We start from the raw sequence: 20,150 nt of genomic DNA on the forward strand, positions 1-20,150 counted from the left end.
TGGAATTGGGTCCTTCACTGAACACACCTGCCATCTGGTGGCCCTGGTGGAACTACCAAAAATAAATATGCATGCGGCGTACGTTCAAATAATTTTTCTTACTAGTTTTTTGCTATTATTTAGAAATCACATATTTTTATCAAAGCTATGGTATAGAGGCACTTGACTTTTTAGTAGTATTTAAACGAGGAAATGCAAGGAATAGGAAATTTAAATATATTTTTTCCCACATAAACAATCGTCACATGCTCTATGTTGTTCCTTTAAAGTTCCATATAGTGAATATAATATTATAAGATGCTAAAGATATATGTATTATGAATTAAATTAGAAATATGAAATAAGTAAAATACTTGCTGCCGGCAGCGTACCATATGTTTAGCAGCAGTAAACAACCTCCAAAACCAAGATCAAGACCAAGACCTCCCGCTCTGATTGGAGGGACAGGGGAATGCATCGTGTTGAGGCAGCGGCGTGCCAGCTGGAGGATTGTCGAGTGGCAAAAATTTCAACACTTCCTTCCACCACTACTATATGATTTTGAGACCATGACACCATGCCAGACTTGTTTGACTTTTCTTTCTTTGCATGACGGAAATACTTACCAAGAGGCCGCACTGATGCATTCCTATTAACCACGGGATGGACTGTTGTAGGATATATCGATGAATGCTCTTATTTTGCCAACAGTGTTCATTACGACGACATGAATAATGTACAGCACGCAGATTTTTTGGTTAAACATGATAGTCTCCATTACAACTCTGATATTATGCTAGTTTGGTACAGAAGAATGTCAATTAAGCCTCGCTGGACCCCAGCACGCCGCAGCGCTTGGTTCTGGCAGAGGCTCCAGCAGGGCCACTAGATCGCAGGTCAGTTCAGTGAAGGACCCCATTGAGGGTCGCAGCGGGGAGGGGGGGGAGCCAAGCTGGCCTCACTTCTGTGACGTCATGCCCTCTCCTTGTATTCTTCCTCCAAGCTCCCGCTCCCCACTGATATGGGTTGATACTTATTCTGACCTGTATGTGTCCCACAACATACTACTGACATACCTGTAATGCCATTAAGGATTATAAAACTGCCCTTCTTACTGCTTCTCCACTTATTCTTATGTTGTCAGACACTAGACCAGGACTACTCAACTATTATGAGCAAAAGGTCCAGTTAGACAAGTTAAAATCTATGCAGAGGTCCAGATACACACTATATGAAAGCATGAAAATAAGACAGCCAATCCGAGTACAGGGTAGTGAACCCTTTGATTCCTAGTCATTTCATATTCACTCTTCGACTTTTTTACACAAAATATGAAGCTAACCAGTGGATATAAAAATATTCAATTTAAAAGCTAAAATATAACAAGCCTTGGATTTTTCTCAAAACAATTGAAATGGAGGATTTTCAAATGAAAAAATAAAGATATATTTACTGTTTTATGTTATGCTACTTTATTAACAAATGCTATACTTTCAAAACATACCTGGATTTTAACTTTTCTTCTCAGAAAATAAAATGCAATGCTTTCAAATGGAAAAATCAAGAAATATTTTCTGTTTAATGTCAGGCCGCTTTAGTAAGAAATGTTTCACTTCTAAAACAGAACAAGATTTGGAGTTTTCTTCTCAACTAACAATTTGTAAACAGAAATTCGTAATGGGAAAAATCAAAAAATTCTTGCTGTTTTGTGTTATGCTCATTCCCTGAGAAAAGCTAAATTTGCTATTACATGGATATTATTATAAACTTATATTAAAGGCCCTGGGAGCCTTTGTAGGTTAATACATGTGAGCAATAGATCCCGATCCTACCCTACAGTCAGTCAAGGAAATACATTTGCAAGAATTCATCGTCAGGAATTTCCTGTTATATGATTACATTTTTCTGCTCCTGGAACCTGGGGTCCAGCTACAACACTCAAAAGGTCCGAATTCGGAACGCGGGCCGCCACTTGAGTAGCCCTGCATTAGACTCTTTGCTGATGAAAACAGGACGCTGCCTTAATGCTTGCTTTCAAGGAAAAAACAGAACCATACTGACTTTATTTCTTAAAATGATAATGATAAAAACAAACACTTTAAACATACATTTTCATTAACTTCTATGAATGATACCTAAATATTTTGTACTCTTTCACAATCAGCACTCCCATTTCACGAGTCGCTTATCCAAAGTTTGAGGTTTCCTCTCTTTCCTGTACAGTTATTACACAATTTTTGGTTTGGCGCAAGAGGTGAGAAGTATGGCATTCCGCTAGGCTGACTGGAGGCGTGAGGCTCGATGTCACACATGCGCAGGTTGCTGAGCAACTCTTCAAGTGTACTGATGTTTTTAATCTCTGAAGGAATATGATACTCTCCCAGCCTATCAACCCTAGTGCCCTGTACATAGGCAAACAGAGAAGAGTCAGGCTTGAAGACCACAGATACAACAACTCTAGGCTGTGGTGAATGGGCAACATGGCAAATATGTACAATTTCTTCATTATCAATCACAGTCCAGTATTTATCAATGGAGGTCAACATTTCCTTAAGTTCTGCTAAATTATGAAGTCCCTTTTTTTGCGTGCAATTTTCCTTATGAACTGCATTCTTCTCCATTGTAACCTGCTTAGTAGATTGATTCTTGTCAGGGCTTTCACCAGCAGGGGCTGGGCCAGATGAATCACCAGGCCAGGTCAGGACCAGGGAAGGAACAGCGCCATGTTGGAGATGAGGACGCCGCTCTCTGGCCAAAGATTCCCTCGTCACCTTGCCCTTGATATCTTCAGGTCGAAAATGCAACTCACAGACCTGCAAGGGATGATGGCTTGTCATATATATATATATATATATATATATATATATATATATATATATATATATATATATATATATATATATATATATATATATATATATATATATATGAAGGTACAAAATCGAGAATGAAAACTTGCTATCATTTCCGATTGGGGTAAAGGGAACCTTGTGTCCTTCAATGCCTCAAAAACTCAACTTCTCCACCTATCAACTTGACACAATCTTCCAAACACCTATCCCCTGTTCTTCGACAACACTCAGCTGTTACCTTCTTCAACACTAAATATTCTCAGTTCCTTAGCTCAAAATTTCAACTGGAAACTTCACATCTCCTCTCTCACTAAATCAGCTTCCTCGAGGTTGGGCATTCTGTATCGTCTCCTCTCCGTCAGTTCTTCTCCCCCACACAGATGCTTTCCATTTATAAGGTCCTTGTCTGCCCTTGTATGTAGTATGCATCTCTCATGTGGGGGGGCTCCACTCTCACTGCTCTCTCGGACAGAGTGGAGACTTAGGCTCTTCGTCTCATCAGCTCTCCTCCTCTTACTGACAGCCTTCTACTTCTTAAATTCTGCCACCATGTTTCCTCTTTTTCTATCTTCTATCAATAATTTCATGCTTACTGCTCTTCTGAACTTGCTAACTGCATGCCTTCCCCCTTCCCGCAGCCCCGCTGCACACTACTTTCTACTCATGCTCATCCCTATACTGTCCAAACCCCTTATGCAAGAGTTAACCAGCATCTCCATTCTTTCATCCCCTTCACTGGTAAACTCTGGAACAGCCATCCTTCGTCTATATTTCCTCCTGCCTATGACTTAACCTCTTTCAAGAAGAGTGTATCAAGACACCTCTCCACCTGAAATTGACCTCTCTTTTGGCTACTCTTTACTTTTGTCTATTATGGGAGCGGCAAGTAGCAGGCTTTTTTTTCACTCTTTTTGTTGCCCTTGAGCTGTCTCCTTTGTTGTAAAAAAAAAAATATATATATATATATATATATATATATATATATATATATATATATATATATATATATATATATATATATATTTATATATTTATATATATAAAAATATATATATATATATATATATATATATATGCATATATATATATATATATATATATATATATATATATATATATATATATATATATATATATATATATATATATATATATATGTGTGTGTGTGTGTGTGTGTATTTACCAAGTTGTATTTACCTAATTGTAATTTTACAGGGCCTGGGCTTACGCTCGTGTGGTCCCGTCTCCGTATCTATAATTATCCAACTTTTCCTTGAAGCTCTGCTTCGTCGATACTATTTCTTCACTTAGTCTGTTCCAAACCTCTATATTTCTTTGTGGGAAGCTATATTTCTTTATGTCTCTTGAGCATCTTCCCTTCCTCAACTTTTTACTATGTCCTCTAGTATTCCTGCTGGAAGGTTCTACTCTTAGTAGCAACTTCTCGTTATCTACTTCTTCCATTTTACTCAATGGCCTATATATTTGTATTAGGTCTCCTCTTTCTCTTCTTTGTTCTAGTGTTGGTAAGTCCATTTCCTTTAGTCTCTCTTCATATGTCAGTCCCTCCAGTTCTGGAACCATTTTTGTTGCCATCCTCTGTATTCTCTCTAGTTTTTTTATGTGTTTCTTCATGTGTGGAGACCACACTGTTTCCGCATATTCTAGTTTAGGTCTAATCATAGTAGTAAATAATTTTTTCATCATTTCTTTGTCCATGTAGTGGAATGCTATACCTATATTTCTCACCATGTTATATGTGTCACCGAAGATCTGATTTATATGACTTTCTGGTTGCATATAATCTTGCATAATTACTCCCAGGTCTCCCTCTTCATTTACTTTCTTTAATATTTCACCATCTCCCATTTTATATGTCCATTTTGGTCTTTCTACACTTTTTCCCATTTCCATAACATGACATTTCTTCACGTTGAATTTCATCTCCCATTTCTGACTCCATTTCCAAATCTTGTTTAGGTCTTCTTGCAGCTCCTTGCAGTCTTCACTGTTTCTTATATGTCTTTGCAGTTTAGCATCATCTGCGAACAGGCTCATGTAGCTGTTTATTCCCTCTGGCATATCATTGATATAGACTAGGAAGAGTACTGGTGCTAAAACCGACCCATGGGGCACTCCACTTTCCACCGTTCTCCATTCCGATCTAGTGTCCTTAACCACGGTTCTCATCTCTCTTCCTCTTAAGTAGCTTTCCATCCAGCACTTCATTTTCCCTCTCAATCCTCCTTTATTTTCTAGTTTCCACAGCAGTCTTGAATGTGGAACTTTGTCAAATGCCTTCTTTAAGTCTAGGTAAATGCAATCCACCCATCCATCTCTTTCCTGTAATTTGTCCGTCACTCGGGTAAAAGCGCAGCAAGTTTGTCACACATGAGCGGCCTTTAATAAACGCATATTGATTGTTTGTGATTAGATTATGTTCTAGAAATCTCATCCATTGTTCTTTTATTAATTTCTCACTTATTTTACATACTACGCTAGTCAGAGACACCGGTCTGTAATTTAGGGGTTCTTCCTTTTTTCCACTTTTGTATATAGGTACCACTTCTGCCCTCTTCCACTCCCTAGGCACTGTGCCAGTTTTTATTGAGCACCTAATGATGTCATATATCGGGGCGACTAACTCATTTCTGCACTCTTTAAGTATAAAACCTGAAACTCCATCCGGTCCCACGGCCTTCTCACGGTGTGTGTGTATATATATATATATATATATATATATATATATATATATATATATATATATATATATATATATATATATATATATATATATATATATATATATATATATATATATATATATATATATATTGGGGATGGTGAATGTGGGAACAATGAGAGGAAGAAGCATGGAGGTGGTGGAGATGCTGGGTAGGAGGAAGGTTGACATTTGCTGTGTGCAGGAAGTACAGTTTAAGGGTGAAGGAAGCAGGATGGTAGGAAGTGGGAAAGAAAAGTAAAAGATGTAGTGGAAAGAGGAGAGTGGTGGAGGGTGAAGAGTTAGAAGGGTGGGGATGATGGTGAGAGAGGAGCTAATGGAGGATGTAATAGAAGTGAGGAGAATAACATTAAGGATAATGATAATAAGAATAGTAATAGGAGGGAAACTATTCAATGTGTTCTCTGTGTATGCCCCTCAGGTGGGGAGGACAGACGAGGAGAAGGAGTTTTGGGGAGTGCTGTATGATGAGATGGCAGGTCTAAGAAATGAGGTGTTCATTGGAGATTTGAATGGTCTTATAGGGCAAAGTAGAGATGGATTTTAGGAAGTAAGGGGTGTGTATATGGTTTTGGAGAGAGAAACAGAGAAGGGTAGAAAATATTGGAGTTTTGTCAGGCAGGGGACTTCTTGTGACAAACACTATGTTCAAGAAAGAAAGAGAAAGGATGGTAACGTATAAAAGTGGAGGAGTGGAAACGCAAGTAGACTAAACAGTGTACAGAAAGGATGAAGATTTTTGGATAAAAGACATGAAGATGGTCCCGGGGGAAGTGTGCCTCCCACAACATAGATTTTTGTGTGCTGATGTAGTCAAGAAGGTAGGGAAGAAAAAGATAAAAAGAAAGAAAGAAGAAAGAAAAATAAAAGTGTGGAAGCTGAGGGAGGAGGAATTCAGAAGAGTTTGAACAAAAAGTAAAAAGGGAAAATGAGGAAATTAACGGATGATGGGAACAATTGAAAGAAAATATCATGAAAGCAGAGAGAGAAGTGTGTGGTGAAACAAAAGGAATTAAGAAAGGAAAGAGACATGGTGGTGGAATGGAATAGTGCAGCAGGCCATCAAGGAAAAGAAGGAGGTATACAAGAAGTGGCAGAAGACAAAGGAGGAGGAAGATAGAGAGGTGTTTAAAGAAAAGAAGAAAAAGGCAAGAAAAGAGTTAGCAAAGGCAAAGAAGAAAGCAACAGATGAGTTGGTGAGGGAGAGAGAAGGGAGAAATTAAAAAAATGGGATGTTTAAAATTGCGAAACAAATGAAAAGAGAGAGAGAGAGAGCAGATGTAGTTGGGGCAAAGTTTGTAAAAGATGAAGGAGGAAACATCATGGTGGAAAAAGAGAAGATATTGGAAAGATGGAGTAAATATTTCAGTGAACTGTTAAATGAGGAAAATGAATATAAGATAGGCTAAATGAAACTGAAAAAGTAGAAGGCCCACCAGAAAAGATTACGAAAGAGTTAAAGAAGCACTTAAGGAAATTAAAAATGGTAGAGCAACAGGACCTTCAGGGCTAACAGTAGATTTAATAAAAGCAACAGGAAAGGAAGGAGTGGTGGAATTGACAAGTGTTAAATGATGTATTTAAAAAAGGGAGAGATACCAGAAGACTGAAAAGGAAGCTACACTATACCCATTTTTAAAGGGAAAGGGGATCCTTTGAAATATGGTAACTAAAGGGGGATAAGGTTACTGGAGCATGGCATGAAGGTATATGAAAAAGTCCTGGAGAAGGGTCCAAGAAGGATGATAAGAATTGATAAATGTCAGTTTGGCATTTGCCCTGGGAGATCAACAACTGAAGCAATACCTATATACTATGAGAGGGCTTCAGGAAAGGTTTATTGAGAAGAGGAGGAGATTGTATCATGTTTTTGAAGATCTAGAGATAGCATTTGACAGAGTACCAAGGAAAATTATAAAATGGGCATTGAGAAGGCAAAGAGTACCAGAAAGATTGGTTGAATCGGTGATAGGACTATATGAAGGTACAAAATCGAGAATGAAAACAGTGGTGGGAACATCAGATGAGTTCAAAATTGGAGTGGGGGTTCACCAGGGATCTGCCCTTAGCCTGCTCCTGTTTATAACAGTAATGGAGGAGGCAACAAGGGAAGCAAGAGGAGAGGCACCATGGGAGTTATTGTATGCAGATGACTTGGTAGTAAATGCAGAGACACCAGAAGAAGTGAAAGAAAAGTTTAATAAATGGAAGGAGGGAATGGAGGAGAGAGGTTTGAAAATTAATATGGAAAAAACAAAGTACATGGTGACTGGAAAAGAAGCAAGAGAAAAGATTAAATCAGGAAAATATTCATGTGGATGCTGGGAGAAGGGAGTAGGTATAAATTGTCTTGTTCACATGTTGCAGGCCTCAGGCCTCAGAAATGTAAGAGGTTTTGCAAAATATTTCAGCTTGGTCTGATAGATGGGAGATGCCCTTTAATGTAGACAAGTGCCAGGTCCTTCAAGCTGGAACAAGAAATAAGAAGTTCGATTATGAAATGCATGGTGTCAAACTCAAATGCATTCAATATGCAAGGACCTGGGTGTCAAAATTGCGTCAAACCTAAAATTCTCACAGCAATGCATCGATGCAGCAAATAAAGTGAACAGAATGTTGGGCTTCATTAAAAGAAGCTTATTAATTTAAAAAATCCCTTCTTTGTGCAACAAACCCTACAAAGAAGGGCTTTCTGCCCTTAACATGTTCTCTCGAGAAACGTCGCCACCGAGGAAAACCGATTGAATGTTTTAAAATACTAAATGGATTCATGAATGTGGACAAATCAAAATTGTTTATGATCGATGACACTGCAAACGAGGAATAATGGCACAAAACTAAAATGTAAGCAAGTAAATTCAGACTGCACCAAGTTTTTCTTCACCAACGTTGTAGTGTGAGACTGGAATAAGCTCCCACCTTCAGTGATCCAGTGTAACTCGACTGACTTTTTAAAAACAAGCTCGACTGACACTTCCTTCAACTTAATATTAACTAGAGTTGAAATGCAAAGTTTTAGAGCCATCTGATTAATGTAGAATCACTTTGGTTTAAGCACAGACCACCTAGTCTGGACCATGGGGTCTGTGTGGTCTGATTTTCTATGTAAATCTTGTAAATCTCTCTCTCTCTCTCTCTCTCTCTCTCTCTGTTTATTCCCAGCCCCTATGATACACAGACGGAATCAGATCAAACCGAGCCAGCCTCACCCTGCTACTGCTGTTCGGGGTGTAGTCTTCCTTCATGATCGCGCGCAGCCATGCCCTCGACAGTTCCTCGTCTTCGGGGAAGGAAAACATCCACCTTTTGGGCCGGGCTCCTGAGGGTTTGTTTCCCCAGCATTTCGGAACTTGACACCAGCTAGGCATCACGGAGTCTTTTCAACAGCAAGCTTGAAGTGCTGGTAGACACTGTTTTACGGGGCTTGCTTGGAGAGGAAAGCGTAATGACCCATACCTCACTTCCAGCCAAACTGAGGCGCCGGCCCGTGGTTGGTTCCAACTTCCATCGTTCCAGTGTTCCTTCCACTAGGGGTGGGCAGGTACCGGTACCAGTACCGGTACTAACGGTACCAGCTAAACGGTACGGTACCGGTACCAGATTGATCGGTACCGGTACCAGTTGCTCGGATTTATTTATTGGATTTGTTGATAATTCTTCATGTCCGATTTTTTTTTTAGGTTGCTAATAAATATTGTTATTGTTATTAGACTATGATCGAGTGCATCCATAATAACTATACATGCTATTTTTTTATCGAAAAAATAAATATTCACTTCATTCAGAGAGAGAGAGAGAGAGAGAGAGAGAGAGAGAGTCACCACTTAGTGAGTGGATATCTCGGTGATATGGGTAGTGGGTACTCGATCATAGTCTAATAACAATAAAAATATTTATTAGCAACCTAAAAAAGAAAAAGAATCGGACATGAAGAATTATCCAGTAACTCCAATAAATAAATAAAATAATGGAAACGGGAGCTGTGATGGAAAAGGAAAGCAGGACAAAATGGTGGGAACTTGGGGAGACGGTCAGCGGGGCAGTGACTCAGCGTCTACACACAGGGCCCATACCACATGGAGGCGGGCGAGCGCCGAGCGTCACTAAGATTCTAACGGTACCGGTACTAGCGGCAATGCGCAGTGCCGAGTGATCATTTAAGCTTCCCGGAACCCAAGTGATCATGATGCTTCGCGGTACCAGTACCGATATCAGTTATCGGTACCAGGTACCGGTACCTGGTACCGATAGCGTCACTGCATGCAACGGTTTCTTAAAACGTCTTTTTTTCAACATAATATTGACAGATGGCATCGTTTTACTTTCTTATTTAATGAAGACGATGATGTTTTCGTACCGTCTCCATCCTCCGGTGGCTGAACGGATAGCGAGACGGCCCCGCGTTCAGGAGGACGCGAGTTCAATCCCCGCCCGGTGCCACCAAGCTGGGATTTTTCAGCCGCCGCCGAGTGGCTTAAAACTACCCACATGCTGTCCAGAAGACCACCTATCAACCCGGACTCTAGATTCTAGGATTAAAGATGAGCTCCGGGAGGGCAGCATGAGCCAATGCAAGATGGCGCCACTATAAACACTCGCCTGCGCCAGAACGGGCTGGGCCGGCCATCAGGCCCCACCGGGAAGAAACCTTGGACCGACCATCAGGAATCCAGGATTCACCGGGAAGAAGCCTACCGGCGCAATAGGCCAAGACTTAAAAAAAAAAAAAAAAAAATTGAATATCTGACGCGTTAAAAGAAATTCAAGAATTTCGCAAGATTTGGAGAAATTCTTGCTCGCGCTGGGGTAATTCGCATCTCGTCTTAGTAAAATCGCAAAAGCGTTGTTTTAGGGCCGCTTTCACAGTCGTTTTGTTTATTTTGATCGTTACCAATGGCGCCGATCGACGCTATAGTTTTCCGCGTGAAACTGGCCGATGGGGTAGTGGCGGCTGCAGAGTAAGCGAGAGATATTGAGAGTGTACGTGTGCCAAGGTGCGGGGCTAGCCACTACCCCTTAGGCCAGTTTTAAGTGGAAATTCTACAGCGGCGATCGCCGCCATTGGTAACGATTAAAACAAACAAAACGACTGTGAAAGCGGCCCTTAAACACCGAGGAGACACTACGGCGTGGTGTTAGGATAAGCAGACATCATCATCACTCTCCGCACAGTATATGGCAGCTCTGAAGAGTCTCATTTGACCGCCCAAGCAATCAGCTGATCATTGTTTACAGTCCTCCTACCTGAACAGTCTGGGAAGTGTGTTGTTTTTCAAGGACCAACTCCATAGAGGTGAATAGTAGACCATATTGTTAGGTAAAGATTCGTATTAGGTCCGTGCCAGTATCTCATGATCTACTTTATGAAACATCAGTATCTCTTCATATATATTTTCTACAAACCTCCAACAGTCATGGAAACGCTTTGAAAATCCAATTCAAGGACTTTTTTTTACTCTTGAAAATAGGGGATAATGTTTACGAAAGCACGTCACCTCCTCTAGCGACGCTGCAGCCGCAAAATAGCTCGCAGAGGGCTTAGGGTCGGGGAGCATATTTAAACTACTCCAACCGAACTTTACGACCTACTAACGGGGGGGCTGCGCCCCCCTCGACCCCCCCTTCTAACCAGGGGGGGCGCAGCCCCCCCTGGACCCCCCCCTCATGTATATGTGACTTATCTCAGCGAGGAGGTATTTCTCGCAACACGGGCTGCAGAGTCGCCGAGGCCAGCAGAGGAGGCGACGCGCTTTCGTAAACATTATCCCCTATTTTCAAGAGTAAAAAAAAAGTCCTTGAATTGGATTTTCAAAGCGTTTCCATGACTGTTGAAGGTTTGTAGAAAAGATATATGAAGAGATACTGATGTTTCATAAGGTAGGTAATGAGATACTGGCACGGACCTAAAACGAATCTTAACCATTGTTACATATAGGTGGGCCAATGGGAAAGCAAGGTCAGCCGTATGTGTGAAGGGGGGTCGACGAGACCATAGAACATAATTATAGTCCCGCTTTTTTATTTAACTTTTGTCCCGCTATTTTTAAATGTCCCTAAAAACGTCCCGCTTTATTTACGTGTCCCGCTTTTTGCTATTTGGTATTATAATGTTAATGTCCCACTTTTCGTGAACTTATTATTATACATATTTACAATCTTTAATTAATGTTTCGTATGGAGTATGCATCTCATGTGTGGGGGGGCTCCACTCACACAGCTCTCCTGGACAGAGTGGAGGCTAAGGCTCTTCGTCTCATCAGCTCTCCTCCTCATACTGATAGTCTTCTACCTCTTAAATTCCGCCGCAATGTTGCCTCTCTGTCTTCTATCGATATTTCCACGCTGACTGCTCTTCTGAACTTGCTAACTGCATGCCTCCCCCCCTCCCGCGGCCCCGCTGCACTCGACTTTCTACTCATGCTCATCCCTATACTGTCCAAACCCCTTATGCAAGAGTTAACCAGCATCTTCACTCTTTCATCCCTCACGCTGGTAAACTCTGGAACAATCTTCCTTCATCTGTATTTCCTCCTGCCTACGACTTGAACTCTTCAAGAGGAGGGTATCAGGACACCTCCCGAAACTGACCTATCTTTCGGCCACCTCTTTGGATTCTTTTTAGGAGCAGCAAGTAGCGGGCTTTTTTTTTTTTATTAATGTTTACTTTTTTTGTGCCCTTGAACTGTCTCCTTTGCTGTAAAGAAAAAAAATACAGGTCGTACTCGTACCGTTCATACTCTATAAAGGTCGATCTTGGGTCAAGGTAAAGATAGTTACGCGTAGCTATTTTTACCTTGATACAGAAACGGAGTTCGTATGAGACGCTGTGCCTCCGACTCTACTCACATTAATAATTAGTGTTAGATTTGCATCGCTGGCGGGAAGTGCACTCTCCAGAAGAACATATAGAGGGGGTAAAGGAATTCCTAGAAAGAGCCTGGGCAGTGCGCACCGGATAGAGTGGACTCCTGTAGATGTCCCCGCCTGTGCCTCTACGGGATCTCACAGCTAAAGCAGCATTCATTTGTATTTTCAGGGTTTTTGCCCTGAGGGAGTAAGCCGTTAAAGGCTGTAGTTAGGACCGAAAGGGACAACTACCTCCCGAACCCATAACTCACATCGGTAAAGGCGCCCTAACGCGTGCATTTATAAATACTTTAATCTCTAACTTCCGATGATGTACATTATTTTCCGTTTGCACAGAAACATATTGATATATTAACATGTTTTCAACATAAGTTTCAATTGCATATGATTCGTGAATATCACTGGTGTTTCTTGTTGAGGTGGAGTTGGCACACCGACAATTCATTGAGGGGGGCATTTCCACTTTTTTATCAAAATTGAAGTAAGAAGCTGGCGTATTTACAAAACTTATATAGTTCTATCATAATACATATGGCCAAGTTCAAATATGATAGCCACAGAGGTTTCTGCTTAAAAAAAGTTTTTTTGATTTTCGCCCACTTTTTTTTAACATTTTTGTGTCAACACTTAACTACTATTTATGGGTGTATTATTTTCATTATTATTCTCTAGTAATTTTGATCTTTATTTAATTCTCACGATAGATTATTTAGATAGCTTTATATATATATATATATATATATATATATATATATATATATATATATATATATATATATATATATATATATATATATATATATATATATATATATATATATATATATATGTACAATATTTTTTCCAGCATTTTGAATTTTTTCCATTATTTTTGGTATTTTTTTTGCTATATCATTATTACTTTTTTATTTAGAATTATTTACTCTCGCGGGATTTTAGTCCTTTCATTGCTGTTGTGGGTGCAGCAAACCATTTAAAAAAAAGGTTTATTAGTTTACATGTAGTGTCATTGTTTTATGTAAAAAAATGTGTTTTGAGAAATCGGCATTGAAAGTTCAGTGTTCCCAAGAAGTCACTGGGAAGTCATTAGTGGATCATCAAGATTTATAGTGTTTTTTATATGCTTATATTACATCTTGTACATCTGTTTGAGAGCATTCTGGCACCTGCTTTCCTCCTCTAATGAGGATATTATGCACTCGTAGGTGAGGGTGTCATGGGGCGCCATTCTTTCTCTTTGTTGTCAGACTGGTGTTCTGAAGTTAGTGGTTCCCTAGACGGTGCCTAAAACCCTCCTGGCTTGTAGTCACTGTCATCCAACTTTGTTTTTTTCTTTGGCTGCTTCTTGTGCTGCGATGTATCATGTTTTGTAAGTAGCAAAATTTCAAAACGACACGTCCTGCTTCCTTGTCTGTAGTGACAGCTTTAGGGGTGAGAATCGGTCATATAGACATAACAGTTGGTGATGTATCAGGTTTTGAAGAGGTGGCAGCAACATATATTGGTGTATCAGGCGTTGAAGAGGTGCCAGCAACAGAAGGGCCGACCCCGCCGAGACAGGGCAGAAGGTCCCAGACGGCGTTGAGCCGCTAATCTTAGGTCGTCCTCAGCCCTCAGGTCAGGTCCAAGGTCAGGTCAAGTGCGTGTAATAGTGTGTCGAAAGGTCACTCATGTTACTGGTGTGTGTGTGTGTGTGTGTGTGTGTGTGCTATAATAATAATAATAATAATAATAATAATAATTCAGATATATTTAATGCTGTTACTGATAATAATAATAATGAAAACAATAATAATAATAACAATAGTAATAAGTATTTATTGTTTATTGATTGTTTAAAGAGAATACAGCAATTTACAAACGGCCGTGTTTCATTTGCATATTTTGTAACAATGATCCAGAGCCAATCAAACTCGGTGAGTGGCACCGGGAAATCTCTCGCGTTACATCAGTGAACAATTAGCTTGGTTAATCAGCTAAATGGAAGGTTACGCAATATTATTTACATATTATTCATGACTCGCCATAGTAGGACAGGCTGCTTTTATTTGTATTGATTTATTATATTAAAATGTTTTGATACTTATGGATCTATCTACTTATTTACTTATTGTTGGGGAGCTGAATGGCTTTTCTTTCCCTGGTGGCGTGGGAGAGAGGTAGATAGAGAAAGGACGGCAGCAGATGGTCACCGAAGTGTCCCCAGAAGTGAGTGAGGAAGCTGTGTCCAGGGTCGGAGAGGCGCGGGGCCCGGCGTGGTGGGCGCCGGCGCGGCCCTCATCACCTCGGTTCTGTGCCCCGTACTCCTGTTGATCCTGCGGTGATTGCCTCGGTGCATGGTGTGTCCTTGGGTGTGTTGTACTCCCCCCACCTCTCCCCGCTGGCGTGTCCGCGGCGTGTTGGTCTTCGTGTGTGGCGGGTTGTCGTGACGGAGGTGGTGGGCGAGTGTTGGGTGCCGCTGACCTTACTTTTTCCTTCTTTTTGATTAACCATATATAAATACTCCAGATTATTATTGTTATTATTATTATTATTATTATTATTATTATTATTATTTGCTGGTTTATTTTATTTATTTGGTTTATTAGACTGCATGAGCCCTAATGGCTTACGCACGGCAATTGACAGAGGTGGGCAAGTGCAGTACTTAGTGCGGTAGTGCGGTAATACCACATCACAAAAAGTACCGCACTACCGAAAACTTTCTGAACATACCACACTACCGCGGACCGCACTAAAAATCCTGCGGTACTTTCTACGGCACTTAGAAAACTATCGAAGACATTTGCAGCGCGGCATGCTCACATAAATGTTTTTTTGTTTTTTTTACAGTGAATCGGACTCAATCAGTCAATCGGTATCAGTCATCAGAATCAGTGATTCAATCATTCTGACTTTTCAGTTATTGTTCAAAATTAAATACTAAATGAATAACTCTTTAGTAAATCTGTTCGTCACTCAACCCAAGGTCTCAACCCAAGGTGGCACGCCATGACTGTCTCTGACGATGACTGTAGCTACATGGCAGTGTACAACAGTACAAGCAAGCACTAACATGATCGCCGCTCAGTCTCATGTCCCGTACAAATTTTTCTTTGATGCATAACATAGACCATAGTACATACTATATCTCTTTTTCAACTTTATTGTAACTTTTCTATTTTATCATTCTCTCTCTCTCTCTCTCTCTCTCTCTCTCTCTCTCTCTCTCTCTCTCTCTCTCTCTCTCTCTCTCTCTCTCTCTCTCTCTCTCTCTCTCTCTTCAATGTAGCCAAGATCAATATTGTTTGATTATAATAATAATAATAATAATAGTTTATTCTTATTCTTATTCTTATTCTTATTATTATTATTATTATTATTATTATTATTATTATTATTATTATTATTATCTCCTCGTTGAAATTTCCACGTGGTTTCTTCGCTGAGGCCTGAGACGCCAGTGTATAGAACTTTCCCACGGTGTGTTTTGTCTTAATATGTTGGACAGTTTGAATAATGTTTCACTGTTCCCGTCATGACTTTCCATATTAGTAATCTTTCGTTTTCGCTCAAACGCCGGAGAATATTATTCCTCCCCTTCCTACCCTACTCCCCTTCCCCTTCACTCCCCGATATCCTCCCTACTATTCCTCCCTGGTTAGTGCTCAGCTGTCGCACCACTCTTCCTTCCTTCCTTCCTTTCCACCCCCAATTTCCTCCTCTCTCACATGACGCTGATCTCCTCCTCCCCCTTCCCTGTCCCCTCCCTCTTCCCTCGGAAAGTTGCATTCCCTTCCCTCCCTGTCCTCCCCTTCCCGTCCTCTACTCCCCTGTCCCCCCCTTCCTCCTCCCTTACCTCCCTCCTCCCTCCTCCAGTCCTCTATTTTTTTTTTTATCTCAAATTATTAGTTAGTCAATGGATAGCCAGGATAGGCACTGAAGTATTTATTTTCATACTGACTAGTGACTACCGCTACCGCAGTACCGCACACCGCGCACCACACTGGAAAGAAAAAAAAATGGGACCGCACTACCGCAACCGCACTACTCCGAAAAAAAAGTACCGCACTTCCGCAACCGAACTACTGATTTTTCAGTACCGCGCCTGCCCCTGGCAATTGATAGATTTCGTAGAAGTAGGTTTATGAGCCTAGCGATAGTCTAGCATGGCTTTTTTTTTACGTCTACGCCTATTGCGCCGGTAGACTTGCTTAAGGGGCCTGGATGGTAGTCGTCCCCAGCCCGTCATGGCGCAGGCAAGTGTTTATAGTGGCGCCATCTTTTGCACTATGAATGTAATAAACACTCATGAGAACCTAACTAATCTCCTAATGTTTGTTGTGAGAGCCGAAAGCGTCTGAGAATACGGGCCTGATAGTGTGAACGGGCACCATAACTCGCGCCACCCAGGGGTCTCTCGTCGACCCCCCCAACACAGTGCCAACGGTGCCAACGGTACTGGGCCGCGGGAAGGGAAGGACACCCTGGCACCGGCCGCCTCGTCGCTGCGGTCACCTGTCCATTAGTCAGTGTCCGCCGCGGCAAACACCGGCTGAGGCACCGTGACCCCGAGGCACTCCGCGAGGGCCATGATCACCTCGTTGCCGTGCGGAGGGAGGAAGTGTGTGTGTGTGTGGGGGGGGGGGGGACGGAGGCAGTGGTGTGTTATAATTTTCTCTAAGTTGTAGTGCCAAGGTCGTAGTGGAATAATTTTAGTGGTAGTAATATATTAGCAGTAATAGTAGTAGTAGTAGTAGTAGTGGTGGTAGTAATTGGTTTGCCAACAGATCAAGCAGCCTCATTTTGTGTGCTCCTGAAGAGAGACAGGGAAACAGACAGACAAGAAAAGTAGTAAAAACAATTTAAATTAACAAAAGTAAAATAACCACAAATATAATAAAGTAACACACGCACACACACACACACATAACCTCACACATTCCACCCTTTCCCCCAGCCCACAAAACAGAACCCCCCTCCCACCTCTACCACAATCCACCCACCACTGGCCTTCACTCTTTCCCCCTCTCCCCCCACCCCTACCTAACCCCCACGTATACACACACAGGTAACGACGTACACGGGTGGGCCATGTACATCGACCACCAGCGTTCATGGTTCCTGCACGGCGCCGCCCACCACGGCCGCTGCGAGGGCGGGGTGGGCGTGGGCACGACGGTGGGCGTGCTGCTGGACCTGACCCATGGCACGCTGACCTTCTACGTGAATGAGGAGCAGCAGGTGAGAGAGAGAGAGAGAGAGAGAGAGAGAGAGAGAGAGAGAGATTTACATAGATTTACATAGAAAATCAGACCACACAGACCCCATGGTCCAGACTAGGTGGTCTGTCCTTAAACCTAAGTGATGCTACATTAATCAGAGAGAGAGAGAGTTGGGGTGATAGGGGGGAATAATGGCTTGAAGAGATGGGGAGCTGTGTGTGTGTGTGTGTGTGTGTGTGTGTGTGTGTGTGTGTGCATTGGTGATTGGAATATGGACTGGTGACGGTGAGGAGAGAGGGGAGAGAGAAGGAGAAAGAGGGGAGAGGATAGTAGAGAAAGAGAGAGGAAAAGAAGTGGAAGGAAGGAGAAGGTGATAGAGTGAGATGAAATGGAGATGGGAGAGGGAGAAAAAGTGCTGTAGAGGTGATGGAGAGAGAGAGAGTAGTACGTAGAACAATGAGAATAGGAAACATTTAACTTTTTTCTCTCCCTTTAATTCATATTCATCGTATTCCGTTATTCAATTTGTTCATCTGATATTATTTTTTCTCCCATATTTCATCTCTTGTTTATTCCTCTCACTTCCCCTTCCCTCTTCTTTTTCTTCTCATCTCATTTTTCCTCCTATACCCTCTTTCTGCCATCATTCTTTATCCCTCTTTCCTTATTTTTCCTTTTCCTAACCCACCATCTTTATGCATTTCCTTTCTTCCTTGTTCCTTATTTTTTGTCATTCCTAATTCCTTTCCTCTTCTCCGTTACTCCATTTTTCTCTTCTCCCAGCAACTCCTCAACTCCACTTCTCTCTCCTCTCTTCTCCTCCATGTTTTCTTTCTCTTTCTCCTTCCCATCTCTTCTTCTTTCCCTCTGTTCTCTTCTCCCTTACTCCCCTTCGCTCCCTTCCTCTCTTCTATGTTCTTTTCCTCTTTCATCTTCCCATCTCCTCTCCTCTTCCTCTTCCTTTCTTCTCCTCCATGTTTTCTTTCTCTTTCTCCTTCCCATCTCTTCTTCTTTCCCTCTGTTCTCTTCTCCCTTACTCCCCTTCACTCCCTTCCTCTCTTCTATTTCTCCTTACTCCCTTCACTCCCCTTCCTCTCTTCTCTCTTTTTTTCTTCTTTCACCGTCCCATCTCCTCTCCTCGTCCTCTTCCTTTCTTCTCCTCCATGTTCTCTTTCTTTCTCCTTCCCATCTCTTCTTCTTTCCCTCTGTTCTTTTCTCCCTTACTCCCCTTTGCTCCCTTCCTCTCTTCTATGTTCTTTTCCTCTTTCACCTTCCCATCTCCTCTCCTCCTCCTCTGTTCCTTTCTTCCCTTTCTCCCCTTTCCCCCCACCCCCCCTCCATTTTCTCATCCCCTCATTTTTCAGCTTTAACTTCCTCCCCTTCCCCTCCTCTCTCTCCCCTTCCTCCACTTCATCATCACAATTTTTTTACCTCTCCTCCTCCCCTCCCATCCCTTCCATTTGCTTGATAACCCCTCCCCTTCCATTATCTAACCTCCACCTTACCTTTTTACTCAATCTGTTACTAACCCATTCTCTACCCTGTACTTATATCTCCTCCTCCTCCTCCTCCTCCTCTTCTTCTTTCTCTTCCTCCTCCTACCCTCATTCTTATTCCTCATTCATTTGTATATGTATCTTTAACTCTTCTCCTTTCCTCCCTCTCTTCCTTATCTCTTTGTTTCTCTTCCTCCTCCTCCTCCTCCTCCTCCTCCTCCTGATCCTTCTCTCCACCTTTGCTCCTTAATCCAGTATTTTCTCTCCTTCCTTCATTCATCCCTGTCTCCCCTTTTGTTCTCTTCCCCTCCTCTCTATCCTTCTTCACAGCTTCTTTTCTCTCTCTCTCTCCCTTTCTCCTCACAAGACCCCGAATCCTCTCTCATACCCTTTCAACCCTTGCTTCTTACCCTGTTATACCCTGCAATCCCTCTACTTCTCTCCCCTTGCCCCTCCACTCTTTTCCCCTCATCCTCACTTCAGCCTTGCCAAGTCTACCGTGCCATGCCCTTCCTTGACCCTTTGCCATCCATATAATTTGTCAACATTAACCCCTGTCAAGTTTCACCACTGTCACCTTTTATCACTACCTCTAACTCACTTTTTTTTCTCTTATTTAAATCAACCATTATCTCTACCACTAATAATCTCCTACCTCATTCCTCTTAAATTCCCTTATCCTTATCTTCTTCCCTTTCTCTATCCAAACAACCCTTAGTAAATATCTGCTTGGAAGAAACCCACACTCTCGCTCCTTTCCTTTAGTTCCTTTGCCCCCTTTCCCTCTCATTTTTTCAGTTCAACCCTTAATTTATATCTACCTCAAATAACCCTGTGCCCTCACCCATACCCCCTCAAAATCCCTTTCCCTTTCTTTCCTTTTTTTTCCTAGCGGATTTTTTTTAGCAGGCTTTTTTTCTACACTTTCTTTTTGTTGCCCTTGAGTTGCTTCCTCTGCTGTGAAAAAAAAAAAAAAATCCATACAACTCATACTTAATATCTGCACATC

The 20,150-nt window shown here is 41.7% G+C and overlaps 1 protein-coding gene and 1 long non-coding RNA gene across 2 annotated transcripts in view; one reads left to right on the forward strand and one right to left on the reverse strand.

Annotated features, from left to right (window-relative positions):
• Positions 1-20,150, forward strand: part of LOC127008455 (E3 ubiquitin-protein ligase TRIM9-like) — a 71,924-nt gene that overhangs the window by 49,454 nt on the left and 2,320 nt on the right. The window contains exon 9 of the mRNA XM_050880599.1: positions 17,492-17,664. Coding sequence (XP_050736556.1) covers positions 17,492-17,664 — 173 coding nt within the window. The remainder of the gene's footprint in view (positions 1-17,491; positions 17,665-20,150) is intronic.
• LOC127008062 (uncharacterized) lies at positions 1,423-9,106 on the reverse strand. Its single transcript, XR_007760759.1, has 2 exons — positions 8,784-9,106; positions 1,423-2,792 (listed from the first exon to the last, which is right to left on the reverse strand). It is a non-coding gene; the product is annotated as an uncharacterized LOC127008062 (long non-coding RNA).

The sequence above is a fragment of the Eriocheir sinensis genome, chromosome 37 (assembly GCF_024679095.1).
Source record: "Eriocheir sinensis breed Jianghai 21 chromosome 37, ASM2467909v1, whole genome shotgun sequence".
Taxonomy (NCBI): Eukaryota; Metazoa; Arthropoda; class Malacostraca; order Decapoda; family Varunidae; genus Eriocheir; species Eriocheir sinensis.